At 41.5% G+C, this 21,937-nt stretch overlaps 1 protein-coding gene across 1 annotated transcript in view; it reads right to left on the reverse strand.

The window, feature by feature from the left end:
- The window catches only part of LOC150090312 (chorion peroxidase-like), a 60,085-nt gene extending 38,358 nt beyond the window's left edge, over positions 1–21,727 (reverse strand). Inside the window, exons 1-4 of the mRNA XM_090390259.1 lie at positions 21,682–21,727; positions 21,115–21,199; positions 17,664–17,896; positions 728–901 (exon numbers count right to left, since the gene is read on the reverse strand). Coding sequence (XP_090246385.1) covers positions 728–901; positions 17,664–17,896; positions 21,115–21,199; positions 21,682–21,727 — 538 coding nt within the window. The remainder of the gene's footprint in view (positions 1–727; positions 902–17,663; positions 17,897–21,114; positions 21,200–21,681) is intronic.
- Positions 21,728–21,937: the final 210 nt, after the last annotated feature.

The following is a 21,937-nucleotide window of genomic DNA, read 5'->3' on the forward strand; positions in this document are numbered from 1 at the left end:
GAATCCCGTTGTTGATGGGAGGAGTTTTAATGGCCCTTTTTACGACGTGGCTGAGTTAGTCGGTCTCAGGCGAGGGTAGCATGGATTTTTTCGGGATACTCGGGTTTTTCGTCCAGTAAACAGAAAATCGACCTCAGAACACTCGCAATTTACAGACAATATACACGGAGCAATATGGCCTTAGTCACTGATGCTCCTAAAATCCTCCTATGAGCTATTTTAAAAATAAACGAGTTTTGAGATCGACCTGGCATTTTTTATAAGTGGTTCTCCATTTTAAATAAAATATCTTAGCTATAAGAATTATTATAAATTTATCACATTAGGTAGATACATAATAAAAATTTGAAGTAAAAACGCCAGTGGTAGAAATTTCTAGTATTGGTGGTTTTCGGAGAATTATATTATATTTTATTTTCTGTATACAACTGTCGACCAAAATATGCTTTTGTGATCGACAGTTCGCTGGCCTTTGATCTAAAGCAATTATTCCTTGATAAAACTTTCACGGTTTTAACTTAGTTACCTATCAGTTACCATCAATGGGAACGTTGAATTTTCTGATAGCACAATGTAATTTTAAGAGATATCCATTCTGTTTACTTTTTGTCACATTTATTAAAATAAATAATAATTGCTTTCTGATTTGAATTTTTAATGAAGGTTATAAATGCATATTTTTCTCCATAATGCTATTTGACTTCTTACAGAGAAATGAATAGCTCACCTTTAGTAGACTGTGGCGTAAAAGTAATGTCATGACTAATGAACTGACCGAATTGCATAAACAGATGGTTAGCAGTACTAGGGACATTGGCATCGGGGCAAATGGATCGACAAATATATCGGGGGTTCGGAAGGTCTTCTTTGTTAACCACAGAGCGACGAAATGATGAGATACCTAAAAGCATAAAATAAATATTACTGTCCATTATTCTTGGTTTTACAATACTTATACACTATATTGTATTTATTCCGTTCTTATATTTATTTTCCCATTATTCTTAATTCAGCAATACTTATGGATTAAATCTGTTCTTGGATTACATTATCAAGTGCTGTTAAATAGTATTAAATAAGGTATATTGTCGCTTAAGGGAACTTACGTAGAAACTTGCATATGTTAGTAACAGTTTTTATATGTTAGTACCACTCGACCCTGAAATGGGCCACAAATAAGCATCTCTGACCCCCTCAATTGAGAACCACTGACGTGGTTGAGCAGCTAAATGTATCCAGGCTCCCAAAGCTAATTGATCTCAGACGTTTAATGACTATAGTAAAAATGTTCACAGGAGTGATAAATGCCCCGAATATCTGGGATTTCTGTCAGTGGCACAACTCTCCGTAGTTATGATGATGTTATCTGGCTTACATTCCAAACAGATTCCATTAATGAAAGTACAGTAATATCAACAATTTAAACAATTCTGCAATGCTATGCCCAAAAAATGAAGATAGCACTGAAATAAACGAACACATCGTGAATACTTTACTCCACCACGAATCTAAAATTTACTATAGTGTAGACGCTGTACACTGAGTGGGCAGAAATCATAGGACACCAACCTAGTAACAGGCAGGCCCACCTTTCGCCCCGATAAAGGCAATCACACGGCGAAGCAGTGAGTCCACTAGTTCACAAAAGCGTCCCTCAGGTATTTCTATCCATGCTTGCTGCATCGCTATCCATAATTCCGTCGCATTTCTGGCCGCTTCATTTCTTGTAATATGGCATCTCTCTTCCGGCCATTGTTCTGTTGTGTGTAGTGGCCGGATCGGCAGCCTAGCAGGTGGTGGGGGGGGGGGGCAGAGACACCGAGTTGCTGCCTCCAACCCCCAACCCTGCCACGTGAAGGCGTGCCCCCAACACTCAGGATGGTGGGGAAGTAGAGGAAAAGGTGAGATTTGGTGTTGTCGTCGTTTAATTATTGTCCATAGGCGTGCCGCGTTTTATTGTCATCATTCTGAGCACTCCTAGAGAACGTTAGGAGGGCTCAAGGTAGAGGAAGGAGAAGGAGGGGATAGAAAGGGGGCAGATCTAAGGGAAGATCTGCCCTAGATAGAAGAAATAAGTGTTAAGCAAGTAGAAAGATTGGGAATAATAGTAGATGGTGGGGGAGTAGGGGAAAAGTGAATTTTGGTGTTGTCCTCGCTTAATTATTGTGCATGAGTTGGCAATTGTCAGGTCCAGTTCGGGTGTCCTCTGTTCTTTTGAAGGCCTTCATGGCAAATGTGTTAAAAGCCTTGAAGTTACTTTCTGTTGCAATCAGGTTTTCTTTATTCACTGACGGTATGGCATCCAGCAAGGAGGAGAGCTCCTGTCTGAGGTCTTGATAGTAATAACATTCATCGAGGATGTGGTCAGCTGTTTCTACTTTACTGCAATGGCAGTGCGGTGTTTGAGCCAGTCCTAGTTGGTACAGTTTGGTATTTATGCTACCATGTACCGTACCGTTAGAAGGAATGTTGCTTGTAGGCCTCGTGCCATCCATAGCTTTTCTTTCTTGGTCAATTCTCTTGCTTCCGGGATATAGCACCTAGTCATATCCCCCGCTTCAACCGTGGACCAGATTTCCTGCCATCTCTCCTTCAGTTTATTTCTTATCCTTGTTAGTTCCCTTTCTTTTCTGCTTGTAGGTTGATGGTGATGTCATCCAAGGTGGTGGGTATATTCTTTCTTAGCCTGTATTTAAGATACCGATATTGTATTTCCAGATGGACTGGAATCTTCCCAAGCAGTGCCTGTATGGCCATAGTAGAAGTTGTTCGGCAGGCTCTGGACATGGTTAGTAGAGCTAGCCGTTGCGCTTGATTCAGCTGCTTAATCAGAGCCACCTTGTTCGCTTTATAACCCCAACCCCCTGCACCGTAGGAGAGAGTTGTGAGAAAAATGCAGTTGTAATAGAGCCTTAGTGTGTGAGCTTTAAGGCCCCACTCTCGTCTAGTTATCTGTTTTATAGCAAACAAGAAAGTTTTGGTTTTTTCTTTTATATATTTGACGTGAGGGAGGAAGCTGAGTGTCTCATCTACTATTATTCCCAAGTATCTGTCTGTTTGGGTATACTTGATCCTTTGATCCATATATTTGATTGCTGGCGGTCGCTTCCTGTCAAGCTTTCCTTTGATGAGCATTTGTGCTGTCTTCCTTGTCGACACCTTTAGTTTGTTGTTTTCTGTCCATGTAGCGAGTTCCTTGAGAATTAATATGTCCTGTTCTCAATTTCTCTCCTAGAGTTACCAGCCATGAGTATGGTGAGATCACCTGCGTAAGAAATGAAGGTAGATGATTGAAAGGTTTTCTCTAGCCAGGAGTCGAACACCAGGTTCCAGCATAAGGGGCCCAATATCGAACCCTGTGGCAGCCCCTTGTGACTTTCCTCCTGATTTCATGAACTCCACTTCTCAGCATAACTTCGCGGTCTTTAAAGTAGTTAGACAGCAGGGAGTAGAGGAGCACAGAGATCTCGCCCTCACTGAACCTCGCGAGGGCGCTTTGCCACCATAGTGTGTCAAAGGCCTCCATGAAGTCCACAAAGAGAGCAAGGAGGTATTTGCTGTCGGTGTTGTCTCTGGTTGCTATTAATTCAGTGATTGAGAGAGAGATAATCTTTATTGCCCTTCACGGCCATAAAGCCAGGAGTTTACAGCCTCCCGATACTTCCGGGATAATTGAACAATTAATAACAAAAATAAAAGGTAATTATACAGACGAAAACATATTTTAATACAAAGGAGAGAACTCCTCACGAGAGTTAAGTCTGATTTAGCTGGCTTAACATTGAGATAAGAGCACCAGCTCAATAAGACAGGAACAGATGCATGGTACACGTCAGTCATTGCTGATTAGTCCTGCTAGTCATCAAGTTTTACGGTAAGTCCGGTCAACAGCGAATTTGTTCAGGTGGGTTAATAAGGTTCAGAATTATCTCAAGATTCGATGCATCAAGTATTCAATGCAATAAAGGTAGCAGTCCGTGGAGCACTGGGAAGGGGGGGGGATTCCACATGCACAATGAGGTGCATACTAGCAGTTTTAGCCTCAGGAAGAAGTCCTAAGGTTTTTTTTTTTATAGTGATACAAATAAAATATGATGCATGTTTGTTTGTTTTGTGTGGCATGGGTGCAGGTGCAGCCAGTGCCATGTTATCCGCCCTCCCCTGCTCCACAGGCTACAGAGGTGGCTTAGGCAGCCATGTTGTTACAACACACAAAATTAAAGGATTCCATAATTTCAGTAGCAAAAATATTATATTGAATTACCTTAGCTCAACTTTGACATTTGGGGTCTAATGCTATAGTTTGTGTGTTACCCAACAAGATTTTGGTAGACTATTCAGCAGTTATTAAGAGAGACAGAATACTGTTCTATTTCACTAGTTAGGACAGTTCTGGTGTGTTTGTTACAGATAATATACCAAATTTGCAGCGTCACGTGATCGTCTTAGTGCCATGTTTGAGTATCGATATCTTCTCTTACTTTATTCCTAAAATTTTTGGAAAGGTGTCTCTTAATAAAGGGAGCCTTTTTTTTTTTTAAAAAGAGCTACCGGGGACTTAAATTAGTTCACGATAACCTCCTGGAAGTTTGTCGTTTTTTGGCTAATTTCTCTTAGTTATGGTTACTTTGACGCCATGACGACAACTACGATCACATGCCCTGATGATAAAAACATTTTTAATAGTGAATGCTATTTTATAAGGGTTTAGTAATTATAGAAATTTTTACAGGAGTTTACTGCTATCATTTGGGTGTATTGTAATTTTAAATTCACATTAGTTAGTAACGTATCACCAGTTTTGAGCCCTTTACTCGTTTCCGATCCAAGATGGCGGCCAATATGGGGTTGCTATTGTTACCGATAGCATCGGATCGGGAACGCGTGCAGGAGAAGAAAGATAGATTTTAATTACATTTAAGGTATCAAATAGAGCTAATTATAATCTGCTGGAGTTAGACAAAGTTTTGTACCAGTTATTTTTCTTAGCATTGTGGGGATTCACATTCAGCAGAATCTAGACCAATAAGTAATCTACATGATATAGTCAAGCATAGGGCTATTATTATATGGCATGTGTATCACATAGGTTTACATAGTAAAGGACAACATCGTTCATAATTATGAAATTAGTAACTGTAGAATCATAAAACTTCACCTGTTTATCCAGTTTTGTATGCTCTTTCAATTGACATCCTTCTTTTGGTTTAAATCATAAGATTTCCTGAAAATTAAAAACTTTTTGACAGAGCTAACTTTACACACGTCTGAGTGCCCGGCACCATGATGTTTTTGGCTGATGTTTAGCTGGGTGGTAGACGTCAGAGTGCCCGGCACATGGATGACTAGACCCAGGGTATCCCAGCAGAGCATCGCCCAAAGCATGACGCCGTCGCCACTGGCTTGTTTTCGTCGCACGGTGCATCCAGGCCCCATCAGTTCACGTACCCGGCTGTCCACATGGTGCAAGAGGAAACATGATTCATCGGACCAGACGACCTTCTTCCAATCACTCAAGGTCCAGTTTCGATGCTCGCGTACCCATTGTAGGCGCTGTAGCCGGTGAACCGTGGTTAGTTGGGCACTCGGAACAGCCTGCGGCTACACAGCCCCAATTTCAGCAGGGTTCGATGTGGTGTGTGTTGTGACACATTACTCCCGTTACCAGCATTACAATTAGCAGAGAGTTGCGCCACAGACTCTCTTCTGGTGCCACGTAGCCTTCGCTCACTCCGAGCATCGATGAGCTGTGTTCGTCCAACATCTCGCCGGCGGTTCGTATGTTTTCCCTCCTCGGACCACTTTCAGTAGGTACTAACCACAACTGATCGTGAGCATACCACCAGCCGTGCCTTTTCGGGTATGCTTTGACCCAGTCGTCTGGCAATTACAATTTGGCCTTTGTCAAACTCGCTTAAGTCCGCTGCCTTTGCCTTCTGAAGATCAAGAGTAACACTGATTAACGAAGCTCAGTATCAGGGTTTTTTTATACCGTGTCCCATTAGCATTAGTAGAAACATATGATGCGAGAAGCAAGCTTATGCAGCATCAGCCAAAAAAGAAAAAAAAAAAAAACGCTCCCATTTCACCCCTCCGTTCGTCCAAATACCTGTGCAGCTCAGCCTTAAATTTATTTAGGCTATCAACTTCCACAACAAGGGATGGAAGTCTGTTCCACCAACCAACTACCCCCTGGCTAAAGGCAAATTTCCGCACATCTATCCTACATCTGCCTTTCCTCAATTTGAATTTATGCCCTCTCAGGTGATTATTCTGAGCAAGAGGAAGAATCCCATCAACATTGAGCATGCTCAAAGCATTCAAGGCTTTATACACCTCTATCGGATCACGAGCTGGTGCCTAGTCTCCAGACACTGTAATTTGCAAAACTTAAGCCTTTCTTCGTAAGAGCAACCATTTGTTCCATTCAGTAATCTTGTTGCCCTTCTCTGTACTCGTTCCAGCAGCTCTACATCCTTCTTAAAATGAGGCCTCCAGACCTGTATACAGTACTCAAGGTGTGGCCTGACCATTGTCCCGTCCCGCACACCCGCCGTTGTTCACCTGCAGTTACTTCGATTTGCATAACGACTCGCTGGTCATAATGTTTTGGCTCATCGTTGTATATCTGTCGCGCGGTTGGTTCGACTACTAGCAAGAGGAGTGACAGCATCGCATTGCACGGGAACCAGGTATCCCATGGATTCTGTCCTTTCAGTGTAGATTATGATCAGTGTCCGTACAGTATCAGTGTCGTCCTGATTTTAATATCGTCCAATTTATTTTCGATGCACATATATGCATTTACACGTATCGGACACAATGGCTATACATCAATAGCTATATCATATTGAGTTTTTGAACAGTTTATCACCATCCGATTTACCACCGCATAGACTACATCTGAAACTAAACACCATTGTAATGTTGATTAGAAATTGAAACTCCGATAATGGATTGGGTAACGGAACGCGAATGATCGTAAAATGTTTGCATGAAAATGGTATGGCAGCAGAAGTTATTGGCTCTGGAAAGGCTGTTCTCATTTCCTGGATTCAATTACTGTATCTCCTTCACAATTCCTTTCAAACTGTGTAGAAGACAATTTCCAGTCTATTAAAATTATTTCAGTTTTTTAACGTGCGAATTATTTGCACGGGCTCTGCTAGTTTCTGAATAATGAAACTAAATAATTCACACGGCAATTCCAGGAAAGAACCACGCAGTTGCAAATTTACTAAAGAATTGTGCCGGATATTAGCATTAGAATTAGCATTAGTAGAGGCATTTGATGCAAAAAAGCAAGCTTATGCAGCATCAGCCAAAAAAAAAAAAAAAAAAAACCCCACTTCCACTTCACCCTTCTATTCGTTCAAAATACCTGTCCAGGTGAGCCTTAAACTTATTTAGGCTATCAACCTCCACTACAAGGGATGGAAGTCTGTTCCACCAACCAACCACCCGCTGGCTAAAGGCAAATTTCCGCACGTCTATCCTACATCTGTCTTTCCTCAATTTGAATTTATGCCCTCTCAGGTGATTATTCTGAGCTAGAGGAAGAATCCTATCAGCATTGAGCATGCTCAAACCATTCAAGGCTTTATACACTTCTATCAGACCACCTCGCTGGTGCCTAGTCTCCAGACACTGTAATTTGCAAAACTTAAGCCTTTCTTCGTAAGAGCACCCCTTTGTTCCATTCCCTAATCTTGTTGCCCTTCTCTGTACTCGTTCCAGCAGCTCTACATCCTTCTTGAAATGAGGCCTCCAGACCTGTATACAGTACTCTAGGTGTGGCCTGACCATTGCCTTATACAAGGGAATAATCACCTCCTTATCCCTGCTGGAAAAATTCCTGTATATCATTGACAATACTCCATGAGCTACTCTTGCAGCCCGTCTGCACTGCTCAGAGAACTTCATATCTGCCTGCACAACCACCCCCAAGTCCCTTTCATTCTCTACCACTGTCAGTTTAGTACCACAGAGTTGATACGTTGCTCTGGGGTTGCTGTTTCCCATGTGTAGTACTTTACATTTGTCAATGTTAAACTTCATTTGCCACCTCTCAGCCCATCTGCTCAACCTTTCCAGATCCTGTTGCAGCAGCATAGTGTCAGTAGTGTCCTTGACAACCCTGCCAACCTTTGTATCGTCTGCAAACTTGGACATTAAGCTTGATATACCATCATCAATATCATTTATAAATACAGAAAACAATAATGGACCCAACACTGGGCCCTGAGGGACTCCACTAATAACATTAGTCCACGATGAGCAGTGTCCATTGATTACCACTCTCTGTCTTCTCCCCCTCAACCACCCCTTTATCCATACCAGCAATTTGCCTCCAATGTCACACTGCTCCAATTTGTGTAGCAGTCTTCCATGTGCAACAGTATCAACAGCCTTTCTAAGATCCAAGTATATAATATCAAAGCTATTCCCTGCATCCAGTTCTTTTGTGACTGCATCATAATATCCAATCAAATTGGTCAGGCAAGACTTCCCCTTAACAAAACCGTGCTGTGTCCGAGCTATAACTGAAGTCTTGTTTAATGATCCTGCAGTGCTTCTTTAACCAGTGCCTCCATTAATTTTCCTGGAACAGAAGTTAAGCTCACAGGTCTATAATTACTTGTGTCAGCCTTTGATCCTCCTTTGTGAATTGGGGTCACATTTGCACATTTCCAGTCTATGAGTACCTCCCCTGAGTCCAAGGAAGCTCTCATAATTATGGCTAAGGGTTTGCTTACTTCATTTGCTGCCTCCTTTATTAAAACTGGATAGATCCCATCCACCCCGGGTGCCTTTCTTGTGTTTATTTTCAACAGTTTCTCCTCCACTTTACTCTCAGTTATTTCAAAATTCTGTAGCTTGCTGCTAGAGTTGAATACACCTCTGGCATTCCCCTCGCTGAATAACTCCTCATGTGTGAATGTCGATGCAAAATATTCATTTAGTTTGTTAGCTACCTGAGCAGGATCATCAACAGTTGACCCATCAATATCAAGTGGACCAATCTGATTCATCCCCTTCCTTCTAGAGTTTACATAAGTAAAGAACTCTTTGCTGTTTTTCTTTGCATCCCTTGCCAAGTATTTCTCGTAATCTGCCTTCGCCTGCCTAACCTCCTTTGTAACTTGGTTGCATATCAACTTGTATCTATCATAGGCTTCTGTGTCATGTGTTAATTTGTATGTATCCCATGCATTTTTCTTCTCTGCCATAGGCCTCATTAGTTCATCTGACATCCATTTTGGCCTAAACCTTGAACAATATTTTTTAGTTGGTATGTAAAGCCTAGTAGCTTCCAAGATTAATTCTTTGAATGCTTCCCATTTTGAATTTGCTGTTGGTAACATCATCAGTTGGTCCCACTGTATAGAATTTAAATACTGTCTCAGTCCATCGTAGTCACTTTTACGGAAGCAATAACCCTTCCCTTTACCTCTAATGGTAGTTACCTCTTTTCACACACATATCACACACATTTCACTTTCTCGCGGATGACTGTGCTGTCAAGGATCAGTGCGACCACAGCGAAAACTAGATTTCGTTGCAACAATAATTGACAGTATGCTACGGACAATGTTTCCGGATGCCATTGTGTCCGATACGTGAAATGCATATGTGTGCATCGAAAATAAATTGGACGATATTAAAATCAGGACGACACTGATACTGTACGGACACTGTACAGTTATGTATAAATTAACCCTACATATGTGTTCACGGATAGATTTGCAATTTGTGTAGGCTGAACATCACAGTATACTGTCTTTTTTGCAGTCAGTGAAATAAGTAAATTTTACATGCATGCCTGATGCAATGCCCATAACAGCAAAAATGCTAGGGGTTTAACATAGAAAGGAACTAAAACAGAAAATCAAAAAACAAGTTGTAAAGAAGTGAAAACAATTTTTTTTCTTTTCATAATAGGTCATTGGCTGTCATTGTTTTTCTTTGATACCGATCAAATAAAAACAATGACAGTCACTCCGGCTGAAGACGAGAGCTGCTCCCTGATGATGCATCTTCTGTAGACTTTGTCCTCAATGAATTTCTTATAATCAGCATTCATCTCTTGGACGTTCTGGAGTATCTCCATTGGCAGGAATCTGTCGCCTTGCGTGAGCCTCCACGACACGGACTGTAAAGAAGGGAGGGCTCTTAAGGGTTTCGGGGGAGATTCTCCAATTAGACATCTGCCAAAAATTTGGTATATAAATGAAAGGGGGAACATAGTGGACATAGTGTTTTTTGTTATGCGGTTCCCGTGGTTTCCCACAAATCCGCGTTAAATACTCTGTTAACATAGCAAAGCCAGTCAGTGTGGGTTATGTGTGAATAGTGTGTTGTTTGACTGGCCTCTTCGTTACTGGGAGGCGCGATCACCAGGAAGGAGCCTCCCAGCATCCGTCCACTGGCACTAGGAGCTGGACCAGGGAGTAAAAGACATCTGACGGGCCGTCCACACTCTTGCAGGAGCGAGAGTGGGGAGGGCCAAGGAAAGAGCGGAGAAGAGACAGGAAAGTGGAAGACAGACAAGATAGCGAGGATGACAGAGTGTAGGCATCCTCCCAGGCTAAACGGAGCAGGAAGAGTGCTAGGTGCAGTTGTGGGAGTCCTGGAGAAAGACTGTGGGTAGGAAGAAGAGAATAGGTAAAGTTCAAATTAAAGAGTCCAGGATCGTCACAATGGAGAATCACGGAGCGGCGTCGACAGGGCTGTCCGCCATTTGCAGTTTCATGTCTGGAAGTTTCCGGTGCTGGGTATCAGTTGCTGTCTAGAGGCGGTTATCCAGGAGTAGTGTTTGGGAGTTGCAGGTGATGCCAGCGACGACGAAAGACCTCGTTGGCATAACTGGTCAGTGCACGGAAGGCATCATTAGATTCCAATAACTTGGTTTCTGGCCGAAGTGATGTAGTGTGGAGGTCTAGGAGTAGTTGGTTTCTTAGATCTAAGTATACGTTGCATGAGTGCATTACGTGATCCCAGTCTTCAGGTTCTCCGCAGGTACAGAGGGCATCCTCGACTAGGCCGAACTCTAGAAGGCGTCTCTTGAAGGACCCGTGGCCAGTTAATAGGAAGGAAGCATAGACGTTAGGGAAGAACCAAGTGGAAGTGGAACGTTGCTTGTTGATGAAGGTTACCACAGGAAGGAAAAGTTTAGTAGTTGCACCAGTTGTGGAGTTATTCCAGCGGGTTTGCCATAAGTTTATGAATTGTAGCCACACACGTTTATGTTCCTGATTGATGTCGGTATCGGTACGGGTTTGAATAGTGAGGAATTCAGCTTCCTTATTCTTCTTGATGGCATGAGAAAGTCCGATAAAAGCGACGTGGAGGTCCGAAGGGAGGCGGCCTGTTAGTAGCTGTAGGGCGGCAGTTGATGTCGTTCTACATGCGCGGGTCATTTGTAGTAGCATAAGTCGTTGAATTTGCTGAATTTTACGTTGAGCTTGCACTAAAGTCATTCGGTGGTACCATAGTGCAGCTCCATATGTGACAATTGGTATAAATACTGCTGAGTATAAAAGGCGTAGAGTTGGTCCTTTAAGACTCCAGTCCTTGCGGGTAAAGCATGCTAACATACTGATGTAATTTTTTATCTTTTCTTTGATAGCTTGGATATGAGGAATGAAAGTTCTCCTGTCGTCCAAAATTACTCCTAGGTACTTCACCGATCGGTAGTTTTTCAGTGGGCGGCCATTAAAACGTATGGTAGGAGGTCTGGAGAAGTCCAGTTTGCCTTTTAATAGGAGGGTTTTGCTCTTCTCAGTGGAGACTGAGAGTTTATTTTCCGTGGCCCATACGGACAGAGCAGCGAGAACAACCGTAGCCTGGGTTTCTATGGTGGCGCGGGTGGGGCCCTCAATGATAATAACCATGTGGTCGGCATAAGAAAGCCGAGTAGTGTGTGGGTAGTCCCTCAGGAGCCAGTCGTCGAGTATCATATTCCAGACAGCTGGCCCCAGGATGGAGCCCTGGGGACAGCCTCGGATTAGATGTCGGGTGATGCAGTGATATTTTGTTTTGATGCTGACCTTGCGATTAGAGAAGTAGCTTTTGAGGCAGTGGTAGAAATTCCAAGTGCAGTTAGAGACTCTGGCCCTCTGATGAACGCCCGGCCACCACACTGTGTCAAAAGCTCCTTTGAAGTCAATTAAGATTGCCAGTACATAAGTTGCATCCGACTGTTCTGCAACTTTGAGGGTTTTAGATAGAGCATCAATTGTGGAGCACCCTTGTTTGAATCCAAATTGAAGCGAGGATGCCAAACCACTGGCTTCATATCGGGGTTGGAAGCGGGAGAGCAGCAGTCTCTCAAAAACCTTGCCGAGAATGGGAAGCAGCGCAATCGGGCGATATGCCTTGGAGGTACCTGTGGGATCCTTAGGTAAGAGCCTCAGGTTAGCATGCTTCCAACGTGATGGAAAGTTACCCTCATTCAGACAGGTGTTGAAGAGCTGAAGAAGTATCATTGGAGCTATGGCCCAGAGACGTTGCACAGTCTCGCCTTCAATAAAATCCAGACCAGGAGCTTTACCTTTTGATTTTTTTAATTGCTGCATCGACTTCTTCCTCTGTGAATGGTTCCTCCATATTGTCTGGCTGGAAGCTGGAATTTTGTACTGCTATCTTCATGTGGATGTCAGTGTCAGAGTTGGTGTTGTCCTGATATATTAGTTCATCCAGAATCCGGTTGATTGTATCTTCCCAGTGTGTAGTCTCAGACGAGTCATCAGAGCGGACAGAGTGTATGACATCCGTGGATCCCAGATTATTCCCCACGAGTTTGTGGACTAAACCTCACGGATTCCGGTTCCCCTCAGTCTCGACAAGGGAACGCCAGGAGCTTTGCTTGGCATGGTAAATTTTGTTAGTATATTCACGGCGGACTGCTTTGAATCGGTCTCTATACTGTTCTGCAATGTGACCAGGTTCAGTCCTTCTCTTGCGTTGGTATTCTTTCCGAGCGCGCTTCAGAGAATTGCGCAGGTTAGTGAGTTCCTGCGACCACCATGGAACAGATCTTGGTTTCCTGGAACATTTTTTCATGGAAGCCTCTGAAGCTTTGAGAAGCAGACTCTGCACAAAGTCTGTTTTCTGCGCACTGTTCATTGATTGGTAGAAGTTGCTAGCTGGGTCATGAAGAGCATCTTAAATTACATTGTCAAACTGGTCCCAGTTTGCTGTTTTAGTAGAGAATCTTACAATATCCTGGATAGGCACTTAACGAGGGAGGGCAGAATCGGTGACACTGTAAGTGATGAGGCGATGGTCGCTAGTAGTGGCTGTGTCATGCACCTGCCAATGGAGGAGTCTATTGCTAAGAGAAGAAGTAGTTAGTGTGATGTCCAGGTTAGACTCTCCAGTTCCCGAAGAGTAGGTGGTTGGTTGTCCTGGTCTGTTGATGATTTCAAGGCTGCGTGAGGCAATGAATTCATCTAACATATCTCCTCTTGCATCGGTAGAGGTGTTGAACCATTGTGTTGACCGGGCATTCAAATCTGCGGCTATGATGACATCAGTGTTCTCCAGGAGGTCAAGAGCTTGTTCTAGTCGAGCTATGTGCGGGAGGATATCTGTACCAAATTGGAAGTATGCTGTTAGGACCGCAATATGGCCAAAGCTGCCTTCTATTGTAGCCCCCGCTAGGTGGGGAGTGCAGAGTGATTCTATCTGTGTTACTACTAAGTCTGGATTGCGGACGATGATAGCAGCGAGGCACAATTGGTTTGTCGTCTGGATTTTCCTGAAAGCCAGGGGGTAACCAGAGACCCTTCCACGGACGCAGTATGGTTCCTGAAGGAGAAGAATGTCTAGATTCAACTCGTCCATTAGGGGATGAAGCTGTGTTGCCACTGAGATGGATTTTTGGCCATTGATTTGAGCTATACGAAGTCTGGGAGAGGGGGAGTTGAGCATCCTATTTTCCATAGTTAGTCTTATTGCGTACTATATCTGCTGCTCTTCTATATACAAGGCACGCTCCATCCCGCACAGAGGGATCATAGGGTTTGTTAATTGCTTTACAATTTGAGCATTTAGGAGGTGAGGCTTTGTTGAGACAGTTCTTGTAGAGATGCCCTGCCTCAGCATAATGCCCACACATTGGTTGTTTTTTAAGACACTTAGCAGAGGTGTGCCCATAACCAAGACATTTGTAGCATTTCAGGACTGGTACAAAATCTCTGAACCTGTGGGATGACCAGCCCAGAAAAATTCTATCCTGGCTGTGTAGGAATCTCCTTATCCTCGGGGACACTTCTATAACCCAATTAAGTCGACCGCGAGTCCGTGCATTGGTGGAAAATTGAATTTTCATCTCCTTAATAGCTTCTTCTTTGCTCATGGATTCAAAGAGATTTCTGTTATATACTTCCTCCAGTAGGTCAACTTTCTGGATTGAGCCATCTACATCAAACACAATTAAACTTGGTCCCCTGAGTTTAGGGGTTTCAAAGGTAAGAGTTAGATCTTCAGCTGTGCCGCAAGACTTGATCTGTTCTAGATCTGACTTAGTGGCTGCTTCCAATATTATCCCTTTGTCGCGAATTTTGCGAATGTTTTTGATTTGGAGATTGTCTAATTTTGGTTTTATCTTCTTTAGGACGGTGTCCTTCACTCCATCGCTATCTGGGATGCCTAACCCTTCTCTAGCTTTTATAATCAGCATATGCTTGTTCTGTGTGGTGGGGATCTGAGGTAGTTTGAGCGTGGCAGCATAAGACAACTGGTGCCGAGTATCTTCATCAGAAGCTTGGTTGGAAGGTAGCCCGGTATTCAGAGCTGCTATAGTTGGATTTTTAGTTACTTTAGATAGAATTTTATTAGTTTGTTGGAGTTGGGCATTGGTGGCCTTCAGCTGTTCATTTTCTATAATGACCTCATATAACTTCTTCTCTAAAGAGCCTCAGCAGCACGAAATTTGTAATGATACGGCCCTGGTGACGTTGCTGTTTTTGCTACTGAGACAGTATTCCATTTTGCGCCTCAGTTTGTGTATAATTATCAGGTTGGGAAAATCTTTGCTGAATAAATTTGGCATTTCATCCCATTCCTCTTCATCCTCCCATTGTTTAGGGGGGAGTGAACCAGATGCGTCTGGTCTTTTGAGAACCTTTTTCTTGAGGGTAGGAAGTCTCTTCGTGGATGCTGCAGGATCACAATCGCTGTTCACCCCATTAAAATCAGCATCGTCGCCGCCGGGAGAGTTGTCCGCGGCAGGTATGCCGTGTTCATTTGCCGCGGAAGCCTGTTGTTTCGCGGTCCGAATTTTGTTTTTAGTCATCGCGATCGAGGAGGGAACCCCCTCCGAGTTTTCTTCCCCCGAGGACTGGTGCGGCTGCCTGCAGGAACGCAGTGAAGCTCTACGATGTGCATTTACTTTTCCAGTCATTATGCAGAGCTATAAGCAGCAGATGACAAATCAAGCATTAATAGGGGAAGGGTAGTCAGTTTACTGTTCTGCAGTAGAGTTGTAGGAAGAACAATAACGTTTAAGTCAATTGGGTTAACTACAGGTGGTCGCGGGCGGGCAACTACTGCCGAAGGCAATATAGCGACCAAAAAGCTACCTTCACACCAGTAACCTTCAGCCGGTCAAGACAATGGCAGTAGTTTGCTTCGGCTTTAACAAAATTGTTCAAACACAAATTAAAATTAAAAGTTACTTATCTGCTATAAGTCCAGTGCCTCCATGACCCGTATGATTGGAAAGCATTTGGCGTCCACTATAAGATGATATCTATCATATTGGATAATAATCTAGATTTTTTACTAAATTTAAGTTACTTTAGAGAGCACAATTTACCATCAACTTGTACTACCGGCCACCTGGCGGGCTATCGTGAAAGGGGGAACAGTGGTTTGCCGACCGGGCTAGCCGGGTGGGTAAAGTTCCTGCCTAGCAACCCAAAGGTCGCGGGTTCGAATCCCGCCTCGGGCTTGGATCAAAGTACTGCAAAAGCCTTGGGTGGTGCATTATGGCCACAGAAGCCGATGCGCCAACAACTACCAAAAAAAAAAAAAAAAAAATCTCCGATGGCAGCGGTCTTATAGGAAATCCTCCAATCTCTGACAGGATTTGAACCCAAAATTCTTCAAATGAGTGACAAGGGACGAAAAACTACTATAATATCTTGTAGGTTGTAAAGCTGTTATGCTCTATAAAACACAAGAGATTACGGGAGATGCAACGTTATCACGGAGGACAAGAGAGAGAGAAAAACGTTGACTGTGTTATTTCCCAAACATCAAGTTAACGCGGCCATCTATCCATCTGGAGATATATGGAGGAGCAACCACATCCGGGACAACTTTTAGGAGTAAGGAAGATGCATTTTTCATGAATAAAGAAATCTCCGAACGTTTGGGGAAGTCAAATTTAACATTAATTTACTAATATTAATTTTTAATATTAATAAATAATAGGGGGTTCGCCCTTGCTCGCTTCTTTTGATAAAATAAAATGAAATACTTACAGAAACTTTCGACACTGTGTCTGTGTGTCTTTTCCTCAGCTATGAATATATAAATACGTTACCTATGGAAATCAAGAATGGTACCGCGTGGTCATGTTAGATAAACAAAGCGCGTGCAGGAAGTTTATCTAGCATGACCACACTTAAACAGAACTTGTTTTACCACAGTAAAACAAGCTTCAGTTACGTATTTTAGTATTTGTTATGTTTTACCACGTAATCCGCATCCCTCTTCTCCCATTGGCTGAATAAATATCACTATGAGGAAAATTATTTTAATGTATAGAAAGATAATAATAATAATTCAAACTACTGTACTCACTTTCACAACACCAGATGGAAAGTGTGTTCCAGTAATCAACTGCCTTCTGGCCGAAAGAAAATTTTCTTACATTTATCCTGTAGTCATTCTTCCTCAGTTTAAAGTGTCTACACAAATCGTAGAGCATGTTCAGATCAGTAGTGCAGACTAAGCAAAAAGAACTAATTAAAATATGCTATACTAGTGGTGGTGGTGGTGGGGGGGGGGGTTATTTTAGTTTAGCGTTAAGTCAGTTGGTCTTACCTGTAATCTCTTATAGTTGGTCTCACCTGTAATTAGTCGGCCACAGGAGAGGTTGCATGGATTTTCGTGTAGAAAAGTAGGCAACCTGCCCATATAATTAGCACTGTTTACAGTGTAGTATAGTCATCGGCTTGGGCGCACGTAACAGGGAATTTTTTTTCGAGAAAAATAAAATCCCTGTTACGTGCCCCCAAACATCAAAAAGAAGACTGGTGTCTTCTTTTAACGATACTGAAATGCCATTTTTCTCCAGTACTAGTTCCTGTAGCACCATTTGATAACAGTACTGCAAGAAATGGCAGTGTCCTTCAGTATCGTTAAAAAGAAGACAACAGTCTTCTTTTTTTGATGTAATTTTTGGGTCCGTAACCTATAAGTATTTTTTCAACGAATTCAGATCGTCTTAGCCAAACCAACTAGATTTTCAATATGCTTAATTACAGTTGCATGAATCGGAGAAAGTAATTCCAAGAACTTTTATTTGAGTGACTTTTGCGATTGGTGATCGATTGATTCATTTTAAAAATTATTATTATTTTCTCTTTGTGGGCTGCCCATGAGAAAGCTATTTTGTTACAATATGATATCGAATTATCTTGACTTACCATCATCATAGTATGCTGGCAAAAATCGACGGTTGCATGTATTTAATTTTCCCCATGTAGGATTCTGCAAGTTGTTGCAACTTCCATCTGCAGTCCTATATTTATAGTTGGCGTCGCAGCTGGCATTAAATTGACTAATACATTTTTGGTAGATTGGCTCAGCAGTGGTTCCAGATAGCAGTACTTTCGTGTACAATCTTAGCCATTCTGTTTGATTGGGTGATATGCCCTTACTGAAAACAATGAAAAAAAAAAGTAATAATAAAACTCGCAAGATAAAATATCAAAACAAGCAGAATAAAAGAATACTAAAAATTCAAAACAAAAACAATATTAATTAAATTAGGTGGAATAGTCTGCTCCCTATTACGGCTGAGGTATCCACTGAAGATCAAGTGAATTACAGTACATTAGTGGTCCTCTCGCAGACACATTTGTTTGAGTAGCGGAGAGAGAGTAACAGTGGATTTTTTCGATCTAAGTTAGTAGCGGAAATCTCGGATGTAAACCTTTATCTTGTGAGTGACGACGAAACACGAAGCGAAGCTCGAAACATGAAACGACAGGTTAATGTTTCGAGCCGAAAAGTTCAAGTACGCAGATATGACCAGAAATGTTCCTGTAGAAAAGTGTGATACAAGGAATTGATCTTCAGTGATGAGGAGGTTGAACGTGAAAATATTTGCAAAGCTCGTAGTGAAATGTGGTCCAGTAGAGCATGAGGTATCAAAAGATGAGATACCAGATTATTAAAAATATGTTATTTTTGACAGGTTATATTAACGAGCTCTCTGTTTCGTAAAATTTTTCATTTCTACCCCTACGGAAGGTCAAATATGAAGTGTAAATTTTATTAAAGGTAGGAAGGTCATAAACACCAGAAATTCTACATTGCTCGACAAAATTAACGGAACAAAATGTTTTTTGTGAATATTTTATTGTGAGCAGCGTAGCCGAAGGCAAATTCCGCTACTAACTTAATGATATAATAGACTAATTTGATATAATAGGCGTCCTGGCATGCAAATTCTGAGTATCCAATAGAAATCGATCTCCCACTTTACAGAGCCGCACATTATGCAAATTATTCATGCCTATAAAAACACGAGTTACGACCACATCATTTCATTCCCGTTTTTTTTTGGCTTGCTCAGTGGGAGAGCCATATCTCCAGTACTGAGGCTGGCAGGTCATCCTCGTTTAGATGATTCTTTGAGATGGCGGACCGTTGGACTACTTGAAGCCGAGCAGTCTCAGGCGAAGTGGTACGTTGGCTTAACGTGTCACGCAGTGTCGTCTCGACGCTATGGAAGCAGTTTGCAACTTGTGTCCCGGATGTGAGAGCCATATCTCCAGTACTGAGGGTGGCAGGTCAACCTCGTTTAGATGATTCTTTGAGATGGCGGACCGTTGGACTACTTGAAGCCGAGCAGTCTCAGGCGGAGTGGTACGTTGGCTTAACGTGTCACGCAGTGTCGTCTCGACACTATGGAAGCAGTTTGCAACTTTTGTCCCTGATGTGAGAAGATACTCATTTCTGTCAACAACTTCCAGGCTCTTCAAACCTTCTGCAATGCTGCTTTTAATCGAAGGAAGTCTTTAAATGTTAATGCAAGCAATCAAACTGAAAACACTTCATAAATGAAAATACAACTTGTCGTCCTGATGACGTAATATCCAACATTTTGCTGGTTTTCAAGAACGCACGAAGATTTTAATAGGTGCTGCATTTTTCTGGTTCATTCTTTATCAAGACTCCACAACTCAATCGTTCCTCTGCACAGTGATACTGTCATCAGCGAGCGACTTCTGATACCACTCTAGATTAACAGATTTATATCTAGAACTTGTTCCTGTTGATCTTGTTTCCGAATGACATTACTACTTCTGTTTGACAGTACACCTTTTATCTTTGTGGACTACTTTGGGCAAGCACTGCATAAAGACATGGATAAAGTTTTTATTATTATTTTATTTTATTTTTTTATTTTATTTATTCTTTTTAAAACACTTAAATATTAATTGTATTCCTACATAATTATCTAAATTGATATTAAATAGTTTTATGTATTTCTTATATCCACAATGGTGGCAAAATTCCCTCCTACTTCGACTCTCGTTTTTGAGTAATTTCCTAAACCAAGTAAGAAAAAAATTCACTTATTTTATCAGTTATATTATATTTATCAGTTAAATTAATTAATTCAACTACTTTGGTAGATAGCTATGTTAAAATGATGCATTTGCACTAACCTACATGATAGTCATTCTACTTTGTAGCATGAGGCCTTTGCCCTTAAACACTTGATAGTCTATATCACTACACAGCATCGGCGCCTGCGTATCCAGATGGGAAGGAGCAGCAGTGAGTAGCACACGCTTCTTGATTAGACCGGGGTTCGAGCCCGTCACCACCAAATAGGAGGATGCGGAAAGGTCAGGGAATGACCACCGCATATCCCGGAGCAATATGGCCTTATTTGCTAATGCTCTTAAAAACCAAACAAACAAACAACTACACGCCATCAGGCATTGCTCATATTGTGAAGTTATACTTCAGAACTGGGTTGTCACTTTTGCAACACCAGGGTACCTGCCCACCCACCGAAGAGAAGCCAACAAGCTTGGAAACGGTGCCGTCTGGGGGGAGGGGGCTGATGGCCACTGAGTTTCCTTGAATAGGTAACAACAGTCTTCTCTACTGGGGAAGCGTTGCCTATTCGAGGAATATATGAGCTTTTGAGTTTAAGGAGCAACTGTCCCTTCCTTCCTTCCACGGCATTTCCTTCCTCTACCTCTCCTACGATCACCTTCCTACATCTTTATCTCTTTTCTAAGTCTAATAGGGATAGTATGAGAATAACCGAGAACTTTATCCCATACCGTATTTCAAAACGGTGCCGTCTGGGTGGTGGTATCCGTTGAGAATAAATAACAATAGTCTTCTCCACTGGTGAAGTGCTATTTATTCGAGGTAGTACAATACCATGGCAACTGGTTGTGAAGGCATTCACAATATGAGATATAACCAAAACGATGCCAATTTCATTAATTAATTCAACTACTTTAGTAGATAGCTATGTTAATATGATGCATTTTCACTAACCTACATGAAGAATCGATAACTTCACTTCTAATTAAAAAAAAATTCCAATGATATTGAAATACGTAATATGTATACGAGTCTACTTAGCAATGTTTAAAAATGCTACCACTCGGTAGCTAGCGCAACTTTAGCCATAATTTAGTCGGTACGAGCAGTCAGATGACAATTAAATTAAAATATTATCTTGTATATTTATTAATTTCAATTATTTGATTAATTTTTATCTATATCTTGGAATGTAAACACCACTAGCGCCTTACAAGCATTACCTAGTTGGTGGTGCGATGTTTTCACACTTAGTGCTACGATTACTAATTTTATAATTTAGAAATTAAATAAACTTACATTTCTTTTATTTCTTCGGAGAGGAATTCAAACAGAGCTCCGATATCTTCCTCGGTTATAAACTCATTTTTTTGTGTAGTTTTATCTAAAGGAGAAATCAATCACTTATCTAATTGTGAGCAACGAATAATGTGCTTATCACAAAATTAATGTTTATGAACCATTTAAAATTGCACATTTAACAAGAAATTTTTAGTGATCCACGAACACTGGTATCTGCAGGCGTTTTGAATTAGTGGAATTTCTTGTTTTTAGTTATAGCTCCTACATTGCTACGCTGTAGCAATGTAGGAGTTATAACTGAATATTGTATAGTAAATCCTCGTTATGAGAGTACTTTTAGGGCTCTTTTCTTCCACTCCTTTAAAGTGAAGGAACCGTTTATAAGGCTTTTCCGGCCGATTTTAGTGCTCTTTGGGGCCGGTCTCTTCGAAGGGCTATAATGAGAGTTTACTGTATATGAAATGCTATTTATATGAAACTAAATATATTAAAACTCTATAAATGAATAAATATTACAAATTACTTTAACATCTGTCCTATATAATTATGCACAGATTAGTTTACTTGAAGCTGAATTATTGCCCGCGCTGTAGCACAGTAACTCTGCCATTATTATTAAATATATATATATTAAATCAAAAATCACATAGTATTTTTTATTTTAGCTTTGTCTACGTGTAATAAATTTTTGCCAAATAAAACATTTGTATAGACTCACTGTCATCCAAATTTCATTAATACAGTAAAAAGCTATTAAATTTTTTTGATTATTAAAAAATAAGCAATATATAGTTTAGAATTTCACATTTTATTTCTTAAA

The sequence above is a fragment of the Mastigoproctus giganteus genome, chromosome 2 (assembly GCF_048544385.1).
Source record: "Mastigoproctus giganteus isolate SK-2022 chromosome 2, ASM4854438v1, whole genome shotgun sequence".
Classification (NCBI taxonomy): domain Eukaryota; kingdom Metazoa; phylum Arthropoda; class Arachnida; order Uropygi; family Thelyphonidae; genus Mastigoproctus; species Mastigoproctus giganteus.